Source organism: Orcinus orca, chromosome 15 (assembly GCF_937001465.1).
Source record: "Orcinus orca chromosome 15, mOrcOrc1.1, whole genome shotgun sequence".
NCBI lineage: Eukaryota > Metazoa > Chordata > Mammalia > Artiodactyla > Delphinidae > Orcinus > Orcinus orca.
The window spans coordinates 41,373,157-41,389,067 of NC_064573.1; the positions used below are offsets into that span (position 1 = coordinate 41,373,157).

The 15,911-nt window shown below is 36.5% G+C and overlaps 1 protein-coding gene across 1 annotated transcript in view; it reads right to left on the reverse strand.

The window, feature by feature from the left end:
* The window catches only part of ASXL3 (ASXL transcriptional regulator 3), a 178,511-nt gene that overhangs the window by 106,117 nt on the left and 56,483 nt on the right, over positions 1-15,911 (reverse strand). The window contains exons 3-4 of the mRNA XM_049697996.1: positions 4,364-4,472; positions 3,000-3,108 (exon numbers count right to left, since the gene is read on the reverse strand). Of these exons, the coding sequence (XP_049553953.1) occupies positions 3,000-3,108; positions 4,364-4,472 (218 nt within the window). The remainder of the gene's footprint in view (positions 1-2,999; positions 3,109-4,363; positions 4,473-15,911) is intronic.

The following is a 15,911-nucleotide window of genomic DNA, read 5'->3' on the forward strand; positions in this document are numbered from 1 at the left end:
TCAAGTAGCAGCCTGTTTCTTTTCCACGCATCTTGTACTGCTGGGCCTGGAAATGGGACGAGGGGACTCTATTCTCCTTCCCTGCTCCTTAGATGCCTCCAGCATCAACAGACTGCTCCTCCTTACTAAATATTTACCAACTCCTGGATTACTCCCTTTCATTTTCGGGAGATTTTAGCTCCTAAGTGCTGCACCCTTTCCATGCTAGTTCTGTCATAATTGTCTGTTTCAATATCCACATAGACGATTCTCTAATATTTCATGGCAGGGCCACCACCAGCCTTTACAACATCTTTGTGCAAATAGGAAAAGGCAACATTTCCTCCAGGTAGGCCCTGCTCCATCCCAGGACACGAAGCTGGGCAGAGGAAGGCCTGCTGAATTTCAGCCGCTGATGGTCACTTCAGCCAGGTCACTCTGAAGAGGGTACACACACTGCCTAAGCATTCATGACAGCCTTCAACCTACCCTCCCTCTTTCATCTCAGACATGCATCCCATATCACCCTAACCTCGATTTCACACATTCCACTCTTATATCACCTATCCTTCCAACTCATTTCCTCTAGAACACCAAATCAAACAATCTGGGGCTTCCCTGGTGGCACAGTGGTTGAGAGTCTGCCTGCCGATGCGGAGGACACGGGTTCGCGCCCCAGTCCGGGATGATCCCACGTGCTGCGGAGCGGCTGGGCCCGTGAGCCATGGCCGCTAAGCCTGTGCGTCCGGAGCCTGTGCTCTGCAACGGGAGAGGCCACAACAGTGAGATGCCCATGTACCTCAAAAACGAAACAAAAAAACCAAAAACAAACAATCTGTCCACCCTAGGGAGACCTCCACCTCCTCCTTCACAGCATCCCACACACAATCGTGTCTTCCCTCACCTCCACAACCAGCTGAAATTCAATGGAGATGGATTTCAATGTTCTATGTCATGTACCCTCAACTGTGTCCCGCTCTGGCTTCATCATTCACACCTGGCAAAATCCCAGCTCTGGTCCAATCCAACTCTGTACCCACTCCACACTTGTACAGCGATCATGAACATGACTGGAGAAAAATGTACAACTATGCTGGCTGATCTCATGTTAAATTCAGGATTAGCCACTTCAGGAGTGTCCTTAATGCTGTTGGACTTGAGACAAACATTTTCTATCTTCCCCTTAGATCTACAAAGCTACTTCCCCATCTTCACCCTTGGCTGAAGAACTTGTTTCCTATTTCACTGAGAAAAATGGAGCAATAAGAAGCGAACTTCCGTACCAGGCCCCATCACTTCTCTGACACTGTATCTTACCATCTTCTCCCTTGCTCACTCTGGACTCCAACTACACTGGCCTCTTGATGTTTCTGGAACATTCCAGGCACTCTACTGCCTCAAGACCTTTGTGATTGCTCCTTCTTTTACCTAGAACTCTCTCCTATCAAATGCCTGCTCCCTCACTGCCTCGGGTCTTTCCTCAAATACCCCTCTCTCACTCTTATCTCCTTATTTAATTTATTTTGCCCCATATCTCTTGTTGGCACTGAATAAGCTGTAAATTTTACATGTTTCTTTTGCTCATTGTCTGTCTCTCTACCAATATAAAAGCCATGAGAGGTCTCTTTCTGTTCTTCTTTTTCACTGTTGTAACTATAATGTCAAGAACAGTACTTGGCACATAGCAGAAACTCAATATATATGTTGATATATGTTAACAGAGAGGTGGTGGAGGAGGGAGAGGGAACACGCAAGTGCTCATGCAAGCAGGCAGTACGGCAAAAGGAGTGACCCAATAAGATTCCCCTTCATCCTACTGAAGGAGAAGGGTGTGCCCCTTCCAGAAATGCAGAAAATGTCATGCATCTCTGCTTTGTTCTCTTTCTAACCACAAGGACCTGCCAAAGTTCACAGCACTTTGGGGGGCTTAGTTGAGTTTTCAAAAGGTATAGGAATAAGGACAGCAAATTCAATGAAAGTTGGCTAAAAAAAGTCTAGAAAGCCGACTTCAGCCATTTTACTAAGACAAGAATCTGTTTCCTCCATTAATTCAGCACCTGGGCTGCAGGTCAGATAGCGCTGGCGCAGAGCCAGTCCCTTGGGGACTATCAGAAAGCACATCACTTTAAAGGGCAGGAGTGGCCAGTCAGAATACAAAGGGACTCCTATGACCATTAATAAAATGAATGGCTTTGGGCTATTACCGAAATATGATTTTTCTGCAAGGATCCTTTAAGGCTTCTTTGTTTAAAGATAATTTACTGATTTCTATGAGTCCACCGACAGAGACTTTAATGACACACTCTTCCTCCCAAATCATGATCTGGGTCCACTTGGGGGACCAGTAGGGTTAAAGAAAAGTACAGCAGCTTTTGTGGGACAAAGATTTGCCAAAACTGCAGTACAGAAATTACACACACCAACGGAATCACAATGCAAATGTTTTGAGAAAGATAAAAATGGATCCACATGGACAGAATTCAGAGGTGGAAAATGCCCCCTTAGAATTCTAGAAGGGTTTCTCACTTTTCAAAAGCATTTCAGAAGAATATAACTTATTTGGTCATTGTTTTGCTGTCAGGAATGTTAACATTAAGCTTAATTTATTAAGGACAAACCTAGGAACAAAGCTATTATAAAACTACTTGTGATCACAGAAAAAATCAGCACAATCAGAAATAAAACACTGGCATTCTCAGGCCTCACTTTTATAAGAATAAAACCACGACATATCCCAGTAACCCTCTCAGATTGCAGGAGAAATATACTGATAACACTCAAGAATACTACCCAGGGAAAGCCATACTGCTGAAAAACAAAATAAAACAAAAAGCAAAGAGCAGTTTACTTTTCTTAGGTGCTAACCTTTTGAACCAGAATTGTTTGATGATAAATCTAAGAGGTAGAAGCTTAGAAGAAAACTGTATCTATAATGGTAGGGAACTCAATTAGTAAGTTATTGGAATTCTACATAACCTTTAAGAGAACAGGGTTTGTATCCTGAAATTTGTCACACTTACCTCCATTTCCTTCCCCATTGGCACTGACCTCTGCCATCTCTGTGCCTTCCAATTCAGACTCACAGCCTAAATCCAATGTTCCATCAGCTGAGCATGACGACTCCTCTTTCTATATTATTTTAAAAATAATGATTTATGGAGATGTATTAGCAATTGAAAACATTCAAAATACTTCCACAGTCCTAAGGAATTATCACAGTTGCTTGTGATTTGGAATTTCAATACCGATTTACTTTCTAATGTAAAACCACTCCTTGGTGGGGTGGGGGGGACGCACATTGCCATAGTTGAGTTTTCGGATAACCTTTAAAATCTATACAAAAAACAAGGTTTTTTTTTTTTAACATATGTTGTTTCCATTTTTCTCAATTTTACCTTCTTCCTTACTTTAGAAAATGGCTTAACGACTCAGAATCTTAATCATAAATTAAATATCCAAGTTGCTACAAAAATCAACTGAAATAATACAAGTCCTTTGATTAACCTGTATTGTTTTCTGAAACACACACAGTTTAAGAGCCTGATGCTAAGTAGCTGAGAAAGAACCCCTGCTTCTTTGCCAGGTATAACTTTTAGCATTAAAAAAAACCAAAACCAAAACAAAACAGAAAACTTCTCAAAGGAAATTAATGAACTTTAAATGTAACCCATCATTTATTAAAGCAGACTTTTTTTAATTTATAAGAAATAATACATTGATTTTGCTTGATGCAAGTTATGCAACCATTTGCAGATCATCAGCTTTTGTTCTCTGGAATTTTGCATCTTACATGGCATTTCCATTCTAGATGGAAATGGGAGTTACTCTAAAATAATTAAGACTCAGTTATCTGAAGCTTTTTATTTCTCTATTCTTCTCATATAACAAGTATGCATTATTAGTAAAAACTTCCCAGAGATCAGTGGTTGTTTTAAATTTGAATAATTGATTTAAATCAGCAAATTTTCAAGAAGAATGGGTACATTTCTTATTTTTTGTAAAAGACAGAAAGGCATACAGGTGTGAAGACCGTATATCAACTGACGGTCATTAAGTCAAATAGTATTTGGCAACTGTGATCATCTTAAAACTTGGCTGATCAACCATGGCACTCCTCCATGTAAATTTTTAAGAATCAAGAATTTTAAGGAAGCCACAGCTATTTTCCATTACCATATGTTAGAGTGAAACCACAGATATGTTTTCTTTAAAGAAAATGTCATTGTTTATTCTTAATATGAAATCACTTTTAAGACATCTGAAAACATTTAAAAGGCAAAGGAGTCATTCTACCCTTCACCCAAGTCTAATTTTGTTTACCTTCACATGTAAATGCATGATACACAGTAATAACAGACATACTACGCAGAACAGTCCAACTTACTTTGAGAGCATAGAGGCCTGACTTTCCAGGGATTTTGAAGAATGTTCCATCCCCTATTCGAGTGTTAGTGTGAAGCATTGCATTCAGACAGGCTAATGGAGAAGTTCCACTAGAAAATAAAGGTGTGCAAAAAATGAAGCAGTCTGAGACGCAGTTTCTGTGGCAAAACTGTTCTCAGTCTCTTAAGAAAAAAAAAAAAAAAGACCCCTCGCATGCCTTTTTAAAATATCCTCCCAACCCCGAAAACATCTACATTACAATAACAGGCCAGTCCAGTTTCGCCAAAGTTAATCAGATGCATCTGTCTTATAGGCTTCAGGCAAAAAGTCTCCTGAATTGAAATTATGCTTTTATTCATAAAGCAACCAACACTATATTTCAAAGAAACCAAAGCCCAAACGTTTATGTGGTGTTATTTTGCAAATAATACCATGAAGCCTCAGGTTTTAAATATTACAGACAACTTGATGGTTGCACTTGAATGATCAAATAAACCAAGTTCAAGGACAGCTCCATCCTATAGGTTGAAAAGCAACAAAAGAATAATAAACCACGGAAGAACTGATTTGAAATTACAAGTATTTAAGTTACTCACGGGATTGCATTTCTCACCAAGCCCAAATAAAAATCTATATGTGTGTTTATATCTCTGATACAACTTCTTCAATGACATCCTTTCCTCAGTTCTTTATTTGTCAAATAAAGAAATATGGGTTTGGGAATTCTACCCAGCTAATAATTATGTTCAGTAGTAAAGATGCAAGTGACTAAATTATGAAGACAGATTTTTTTAAGAAACCAAACAGCATTACACTCTTGATTCAAATATCAAAACACGTACGTACAAACATTACTGAAATGTATTCATATACTTAAAAAGATGTTTATGAAATGTATAACGTGTATGTATTTCCTGGGGTAGCCTTTAGAACTTTTTTTGTGTTTTGTTTGGAAACTGATATTCTTGTACACTAGAATTTAGAGGTAGAATTGTTACTTTCCTTTACTTATGTTTCCATATCCAGTTTACTTCCTAATACGCTAAAAGATCAATATTTGGCTGAACCAATAAAGATTAGAAGCCCTACTCCACCCCATTTACCTAGTAGGGGTTCTGGGGATGTAATCCAAGATATCCTGGGACAAGAGAACCTTTAGGATATTAAGGCTTCAAAGTTTGAATTTCTGTGATAGAAACAAATTTTTATGTCACTAACTAAATTAAAAGTTTTCTAAAACCCAAGATTATCCAATCCCTTACTTACTAGGAATACTCACCAATAAAATGAAAAAGCCAAATTTGCTGAGTTGACACAACACACAATAGCAAGGCAGCATAGATACACATCATGGTCATAAAGGTTTATAAGTATTGTAATAAGAAGAACACTCTTTATTATTTTACGAAACAGCTTCTCTGTGCCAACACATCAATATGATTCCATTTGGTTTGACAGGAAGCCAGAGCCCTGATATAAATTTGGTCATAGAACAATGCAGTTAGAACACTGAAGTACACATAGAAACAATGCTGGACGTTTATGTAATATCTTTCCTCTGGAAGCTTCTACGAGCTTACAGACCTCATTTCATTATTTTTCCTCATAAAAGATGTTCTGTTCATATGTAAAGTGGGCCAGGCATACCTTATAAAGTAAAATATATTCATCTCTCAGAAATAGCTGTCCATGAATAAATTCCAGATAAATAATGCTATACATGGTATACTGAAGACTGCAAAATATATTTTTTTATCATCATTCTCTTCAGAAAAAGCACAGACAATCTGAAGCTGGGAATTATTATGCCAGATTTGTGGAGCTTTAATTTGGTGAAACTGTCAGAAACACAGATTTTTCTGGAGGGACTTGGCAAGAAAATGTTAACACTGCAAGTAAAATAGAATCCTATACATAAAAATGAAACAATGTAGATGTTTTAAAGATATAACTTAATACAACTGTGCACCTATCAAACCTCACACACATGCTTCCTGTTCTTTATTCCTAAGGTCTTAATACACACAGTTCCAAGAACTCAGATTTAGAATATTAGAGAATAATACAGATTTAAAGACAACTAAAAAATACTGAACGAATATAATTTACTATCAGTATAATTTACATTTTCTTTCTAAGGTACAGTAAACCAAAGATAATTGTAGAAGATAAATTGACTATTAAATAGCAGTTTAATGCTATGCCTGCTGCAAACATAAGTGATAAACACCCAGTTTCATATAAATAATAAGCTCTGTTGAACATGAATATATTATTAAATTATACTGTTTATTAACTCAATAAACTCAAGATTTACTGTGGAAATATTTTTTAAAATATGTAATTTACAATCACATAACAACAGATCTCCAAAAGTCTCAATGACTACTGTAATTTTCCCAAATCTTTCCCAAAACAAACATATGAAATTCGTTTTATTTCAAAACTATATAACATTTGCATTTCAGAAGAATTAAAAAATACTTTGCAATCAAATGCAAATTTTACTACTCAAGTCAGTGGTTGATAGGCACTTAGTTTTAAACATATCACTTGCATTTCTTCCTAGAAAAAAACCCGAATTATATAGTCCATTTTATTTAAAACAATAAAACATTAGCATCGAAAGAGTGAAGTGCTTACTAAAAAGGTAACTGTTTTATCCACTGCATATACATAGGAAAGTGAATTTTAAAAATCTTTCATACCCTTTACTTATTGCTATTATTCTCAACATTTCCATAAGGTCTAGAAATTTTGGACTGCTTTCCCTGAAAACATGAATGTCTTAATTAACTGTCATTGAACAGGAGTAAATAAAAGTCTCATTTACATATTTTTATTATTTTAATATTCAGAAAAAAACAGAACTAGCAAGTATACCTAGGCCAGCTTTAAAAAAGATACAAACATACATTTATACATCTGTATATATTAAAAAAGCACAATGACTTACTGTGGGTATGAAAGAAGATGAGGCAAGTATGTGTTAAAAGTCTGTATTCTTAGATAACATGGACATCTTCTATGCAATATTTCTTATTTTTAATTAAAAAAATTTGTTCACACTTAACGCAAGAGTTAATCACCTCAGTCAGAATTCAAAAGCTAAAATTTCTGGAACAGAATACGTGCATGTGTACACAATATATGAAAAAATAAAACAACATTTTAACCAAAAAAATCTCTAAAATTTCAAAAGTTACTTACTTTCTAAAATGATGAATTGGAAGAATTGCGATATCCCAATTTATAAAAAGAAAACAAAAAAGAAAGGAAGGAAAAAAAAGTTAGTTTTCCAACTTAAAATGCAGTTCTACATCTTACCATTTCAATAAATAAGACAGTGTACAAGAAACACACCAAACTCAGATTTGGCTGTTGGCAGGGAGGAAAACACTGGAGGACTGGGGTGAAAGGTGAATTCTACTTTCTTCCCTAACACTTCCATAATGTTTTCCTTTTGTCTACAAGCCTCATATAGTTCCATACTAGGGATATAATTAGGAGTAAATAAGCAGGACACTATTTGCCCCCAGTTCTTTTCTTTCTCCCATTCCCTGTAATTGAGCCATTCCCCATACACCTGCCAGGGTAGATATACACCTTATTCTATTTGTTTGTTTTCCTCCTTAGACTGTAGGGTTGTGGAACCCTTCTGGTTTGTTTTCATTTCCCACAACCCCTGAAGCAGAACGGGGTGGAATTTGGAGGCAGGGGAGCAGGCATAATTTAAACTGTCTAGACATCAAAGAACCCCCAGAGATGCTTTGCAGAGCCCCAGTGCTGTGTGAACTACAGAAAAACCATTGCTTTATCACATCAAATTGTTGACAGAACACATAAAATTTTACTAATAGTGCACACTTGGTGAAGAGAATGGATGGCCTGTCTATTTTAATAATTTTAAAAACCAGAACAAATATCTGGGGAATGCAATTGGAAGAATATTTACACACGACAAAGAAAATATCATCGTTGTGGTCCTCTGTTCCTTTCCATATAACATAATAATGCTTTACAAGACAGTACTTAAGTAATCCAAATCTTAAACTACTAAGTATCCCTTAATAATAATTTTAGCTGAAAGCTATTTCCTGCAAACATTCTAAAATCTCATTTTACAATTATGGGAGCATCAAAAACGTAATCCTGAACAACTGAAGTCTAAAAATTCAACAAATTTAAGGAGCAATTATTAAGCAGCATTATTAGTCTGTTATTGCGCTGTCTTATTAATATGAATTAATTGAAACAATTTTATGTTTACTCTTTCAAAAAAATTAATAATAGCTCCTTTCAAGTATTTTCAGTGTTGATAGCCTAGAGAAAATGTCTTAATTTTAAAGGTTATATTTTTAAGGGGAAATTATGTGGGCCTCTGGGGTGGAGGTAACGTTTCAGTTCTTTATACAGAATCTTAGTGTTCACTATGTGAAAATTAAATTGTTTACTTAGGATTTGTGCATTTCACTTTATATATGTCACATTTCACAAAAAAAATGTTTTTAAAATGCTAAAAAAAAAAACCCAATGATGCACCCTTGGATTTACTTACGTATTTACATATTTAATGGGTAGGTCACTACTACTAATAGACGAATAAACTATTTCTACCATTGAATGTGGATGACTCTTAAACACACATACACAAGGTTTGTATCAATTGATAAATCAGTAACCTAGATGATTAAAAACTACCCTAGAATGTCAAGGCAAACAAACTTCTTACACTTGAGAAATATTACTGCTAGTCTGGAACCCCCCAGAACGACTGAAAAATAAAAACTTAAAAGTTAGAGTCCTTTATACATATGTTATCTGAAGAATCCCAGCACATAAAATATTAACCAAAAAATGACCTACAGCAGTTCTGAAATTTGATTTTGAAGACAAAAACAGTGTCCCAAACTTCACAGTCCCTCTAAGAGGATCACTAGTGAAAGTTTTTAATGGGCACTGACTTATCACAACAAACATTAGAGTTATAAAATGTTAAGTATGATTCCCAGTTTTGCAGATATAACTGAGACTGAGAGGTTAAGAATCTTTCTACAGTTAAACAGCTAACTGATACAGCTGAAATCCAAATTCTACTCTGATTTCAAAGCCCATATAAACATATAAAAATAAACAGGAACAACCAGTTACCTCAAGAGATGGGTCATATTTAAAAAGAAGATAGTTTGCATTTTTCTATGTAAAGAATACCTACATGATTTTCAATATTCAACATGTCTGTAGGGTAAAATTAGAGACTTAGTCCCAAATACTCTTTTATGAGGTGGGGATATTGAGGCAAGAAATAAAATTACCAAGTGACAAATGTTGTACAATTTAATTCTTAAATTTAGAGAAACAGTTTCAGACTCCAAACCTAGACATGCATCTCTGATTGGCTTGAACAGTATAAAAATGTATTATTTGGGGAACATAAACAGGCATTTGAACTGAGACTCTGTAGCCACTTTATGGACATTACCAAGCTACCACTAGATAGACTGCAGTGATTCATAGCCATATTCACTAAACAGACCTTTTGTTTTAGGAGACAAGAATTTCAAAACATCAATACAAGGACAAAAGTTTGCTCAGCGTTATTTTAGAGTAGGATCTATAAGGAAATTAAGAAATGGCCCTAAAAACGTGTAAGTTAAAGCATATAATCTAAATTATAATTTTTAAAGAACTCCAACTAAAATATGAGGTGAGATGGTTATCTTTGATTATAGACATTAAGGAAAGAACGCACCACACGTATAGCTGAATGCTGGCGATTGTATTTCTACAACTATGCGTGTCGTGACATGCCATATTACCACTGCTATATTAAGAAAGGCAGTGGAATACAATGAATAAGACTGTGACTTGTGGAGCCAGTCAGCCTGAGCTCAGCTGAGGCTAGACCATCTACTAGCTCTACGACTTTGGACTTCACCTCTCTGGGTCTCAGGTTTCTCAACTACAAAAATGTGGATAACAAAAGTCACTATTGCCTAGGGGATCATTCTGAAGATTTAATGAGTTAAAACATGTAAAACACCTAGAATTATGTCTGGCATATTGTACGTGTTCAAAAATTGTGAGTTATTAGTAGTAGTCTTATTATTCATTACTATTATGGCTCAAAGTAACCAACACCTAGAGGTACAAAGGATGGCAAATGGAAAGAAATTATATATTCTGTAGCTTGTTTAAAGAATTGGTTCAGGTAATATTTTGTCTGATTTCATTTTTGTTTCATTAGTAAAAATAAGTGAAGATATGCATGTGTACACACCCCGTATCCCACAGCCTTTCACATGTGATAAATATTGAAAATAACTTATTCAGTAAAGGCAGAGAGAACAGAATGATAATAATAAACATCTATTATTATAGTTGCCATTTATTGAGCATCCCTAACGCAACCGGGCTTTCACAACTATTATCTCTATTCCTTACAGTCACCATAAAATGTAAACATGATTCCGAGTTTTACAGATGTAACTGAGGCTGAGAGGTTAAGAATCATAGTGTAGTCAAATAAGAACTAAGTGACACAGCTGAAACCAAATTCTACTGATTCCAATGTCCGTGCTCTTTCCACCACCCCACATTCTCTGTCCATAGAGTTGTTTCTTCCACTTAACTATCCTTGGATACTACCAAAGAATATTTAGCACTTGAAGGAAACACACAAAGAAAAGCCAGATGCTGGAAAATGTTAAGATGTTGGCTCCATCTTCACTCAGCGTTGCCTATAACAAGGACTCCCCCAGGGTAAATTTCAAATAATAAAAAGAAAGAACTAGATTGCAGAAGATGACACTGTTGGTTGTCTTGTTCAGGTTCTGCTACCCTATGAACACTAAGGAAGAGAGACCTTTGAGAGAATATGGTAGAGAATTCAGATCCGTAATTGAGAGGCCTCTTTGTAGAACTAGATCATTAAAGAATAACACAATCCATTAGTTGAATAAATATTTATTGAGCACATTATATATGCCAAACTAATCTTGAGATCAATTTGCACTATGACAGTGCTTTGTACAGAACAGAAATGCAGGCTGAGCTGAACTGAATTCTCTGAATACATATGAAATGACAAGGGATTCAGGAGAAAGGAGCCTTGAGGCATGTGCCACAAAAAGAAGAAAATCATTTGGAATTTAGATGTTATCCCTAGTTTATTCTAAGGAGATGACTGAGATGGGATCATGTGTGAATTTCTTCTATCACTAACTCCAATGCAGAGGCAGCCAACCCATGGCCATTGATGGCTCTTCAGGACTTTATACTACTTCCCCACAACTATAATCTCAAAGAGAATATCTTCATTGATGCCAAAACACCCACATATCTTCCAAAATAAAACAGTGGATTTCATATATTAAAGAACAGACATTGTAAATATATTTAGTATGATAAAATAGATTCATATAAAAATGTTAATTTCTATGTTCTACTTGTAGCTACTCATACTCTCCCATTTTGTTAGCAACGGCTAATATTACAGTGTTTCTGAATGTGTTCTATGGGATGTTAGTCCCAAGTGATACTCAAAAACCTGTCAAAGGAGTTTCAGAAAAGCTGCATTCTCCCTTTGCAAACTCACCAAATCCATTAACGGTATACACTAAAGTCTCTGAAAAATCTTACATAACTCCAGAAACCTACTTAACTCAGTGTTTCCTAAGCATATACAATTTTCAAATCCTCCCCACAATAATAGGTAGCAACATCCCCTATTACAGAATGCCAAGAAATATTATGTGGGGGAATGCTAAACTTTTATGGTTAGGGTCATTAGGAAAAAGTACCTAGCTTGGATATTCCCAGGAATATTTTATTAGCAAAATGCTCCAAAATTATCTTAAAGGTATATAAAATATTTGTTTCTCTGTGAAAAAATAAAGCAGTGTGATGATTATTTTTCCCTGTGTAGATTTATAAAATTGAAAAACACCCAGGCACTTTAAATAGCATTGAAAAATTTACAAACAGTATCCACATATAAATGAAAATACTATATATTTGCAATATTACATTACACAACATAGAAGTCATCTTACTCATCTCTCCCAGTGGAGATCTTTCTCCTGACTCTCTATGTCTCTCACTCAGTGACGGGTACCCTCCTCGTCATCACCCAGGAATGGAGCATTTCTCAGACTATTTGAATTATTCTGCCTCAACAACACTCATCTTTCAATATACATTTTTTACTTCCTCACATCCGAATTCAAACAATCTTTACGTCACAAGAAGACAGTTCTATAGCTCCTACCCCTACCCCTGCTTTCAATACCTCCCTGCTGCAATTTGGTCTACCCCACTGGTGCCAGAGCAGTTTTCCTATTAAAAAAACAAAAACAAACAAATGAAACACTGCTCAGGCTTCAGGCCATGCCATACACTAGATTGATTGACTGCATTTTTTAAAATCAGTGCTTTTCACTGCCCACCAAAGGAAGCACAAAGCCCTTGGCTGACATTAGGATCCTCTACGGTACACGTGGCACCTCCTTCATCTTCATCTTCCCCAACTCTCAGATTACTCCCCGATTCCCAGACTACTCTCCTCTGATCTGATTCAGCTCAGTAAACCATGTGCTTCTGTGGTTTCCCATCTCTCTATTTTGGCTCCTGTGAAACCCTCTGCCTGGAATTTCATCCCATTCTTTGCTCCAGTTACCATTCAAAATAAAATGCTTAACTACCACCTGTATGGTGCCAATAAATTAAATGTTCACCAGTAGGTTATAACTATAGATACAGATAGCCTTCTGTGATACCAGGGTATCTCCCTCACTGTATTACAATCTCAACACTCTGCATATCCCTCATGGTTTCCTTCCATCAAAATTGTTTACACTTCTAACTCTCCTGCCCTTACAACTTCCAACCAGTTTGGGAACTCCACAGGGGATAGACACATATTTATATAATTGTATTATCTGACAAACAATCCCAATGTACTCAAGAGGTGTTTGTTGAAATGAACTTAATCACTGTTATAAAAATTGTTACAGTCACGGATTTGTAGACATAAAGCACTCACAATGAATATCATCTATATTCTATTTAAACTCCTGACTACAAGGGTGTCTCAAACACCCTACCTACTACACAGGCTACATGGCCACCTTATACTGGCAAACCCTGCATTACTTTCTCTTAGGAACTTTACCTTATTCCAGTTCAGCCATCAGTGAAATGGTCCTGATTTCCCCACCAGAAAGGCTAGCCACGTTAAACTATCTGGCCAAATTGTGGGAGTCTGAGTATCTTTGGGGAAACTGATATAGAAATAAAGGGGATGAGCATACATTATTTTCAGTAAAATCATAAGCTTACTGTAAAGGTACAAAAAATATTAGCTAGTGACTACCTCTGCTTCCACAAGGATGCAGCCTGCTGAGAACAAAGCTAACCCAGGCAAGCAGAGCAAAACATAGGAAGAAAACATGGGGGGGAAAGATGACATCACTTGGACTCCTGCATTATCTAGTCACGTTGAAGTTCAGCCTATTGGATGTACAAGTTAAATAAGCCAATAAATCCACTGTTTATTTTATTTTTGACACTTGTCTAATAGGCTAAGTGATTTATACAAGCTTATCTCATTTTTCTAGGTCTCGATGTTCTCATCTGTAAAATGATGAATTCAAAACAGGTATGCGTTAAAGCTCTACTAATATCTTTCTGGTTAAGCCTTTAAGGACAATTAATAATGGCTGCACAATTGGCATACTGTTGATTCTAGCCACGCCGCCTGCCTTTATATTCCCTTCATCTTCAACATCGTCTGTTCTCCTCTCTTCCTACTCATTTGTCAAGGATGCCTTGCCTTCACCTCCTAAAAACTCCTAATTAACTCTCCCATCCATAGTGATGGTTTCTGAACCTCTGTAGGCATCACAGCCTGTCCTGGGACTGCAGCATTTAGTTCTGTGCTATCTAATACCTCGTGGCTCAGTGGTAATCAGCTCCTTAGGACTTGTTCCCCTCATAGGGCCCTGTCAGACTCAGATGCTCAGAAAACATTCAGTGGCTGGTGACAAGCTAACGTTCCATGATTTACAGAAGAGAACAAAATTTGAAGCTTGGCAATACCAAACATTGGCTGAGGATGTCCAGAAACAGGAACTATGAAATACCCTAGTGAGAATATAAACTGATACAACCAGTTTGGAAAGGCATCTGGCCATATCTAGTGGGAAAAAAAAAACAGGTGTGCACGCTTTACAGATCAGCAATTCCACTTGTTGGTACAGTCCCTAGAAAAACTCAATGCATATTCACAGAGTCATTATTTGTTCAGGAAAAAAACTGCCAATAAATGAAATGTTCACCAGTAGGTTATAACTACAGATTTAGATATACTTTGTATATACATAGCGAAACTATAAAGTTCTGAACCACAATAGTACACAGCAAATCTATGACACTGATTGCCTCTGAGAAAAGAAGGATATCAAAGGAACTCCAGCTTTTCTGCCAGACTTTATTTAAAAGAAATCCAAAGCAACTATGACAACGTGTCCACATCTGTTAACTCCAGCTGGTGGTTGTTGGTCTGATATTTTGCTGTATTTTCAAAAAAGAGAAACAAAAGATTGTTGATGATTTTGTTCTTTTACCCACAATTTGGCTTCTCTCTGATTCTATCAGAGCCTTCTCCCCTGTGTCAACTTATATTAAGGTTTAAACACTTTTAGGCAAGCAAATAAATAAACACATGGAAATTATATGAAAGTGTAAAGATACATCATTATACAGAGTTAAAAGTAATAAATCCCTCTCAACTTCCCCCAACCACACCCATTGCTTCTGAAGTAATGACTATTAAAGATGTACCATGTTTTTTATCCCCAGAGCTTTTCCTATTTTCATTCATATACATGCATATATTCAACTCTATGGTTTTGTATTTTAAATTTCTTTTCAACAGAAATGAGAGCTGTTAGTGCATACCAGTAGATGCATACTTTTTTACTTAATAATATGAATGGGAAAATTTCCCATAGAATGTTGTTTGCTCGTAGTGTTCTATAGAATATTAAATGCTCTTAATATTCAGATAGTGGTCTTACTATCTGATAGAGTAGATATGTTGTACTGTAATTTTTAAACTATTTCCTTATTATTTAACATGTAGCTTGTACCTAATTTTACCCATTCAGATAGTACTGCAATGAAGAATCTGGTATATATGTCTCCTTGTAAGTATGCTATAGACTGAATGTTTGTGTTCTCCCCAAAATTCATATGTTGAAACCTAACCCCCAACGTGGTACTATTGGAAAGTGGAGGCCTTTGGGAGGTGATTAGGTCATGAGGATGGAGCCGTCTTGCACGGGATTACTGTTCTTATAAAAGAGACCCTGGAGAGCTCTCTCCCCCATTCCCACGTAAGGACTCAGTGTGAAGTCAAACATCTATGAACCAGAAAGCAGGCCCTCACCAGACTCCAAATCCACGGGTGCCTTGACCTTGGACTCTGCAGCCTCCAGAACGGAGAGAAACCAATTTCTGTTGTGTATAAGCCACTCAGTCTACGGGAT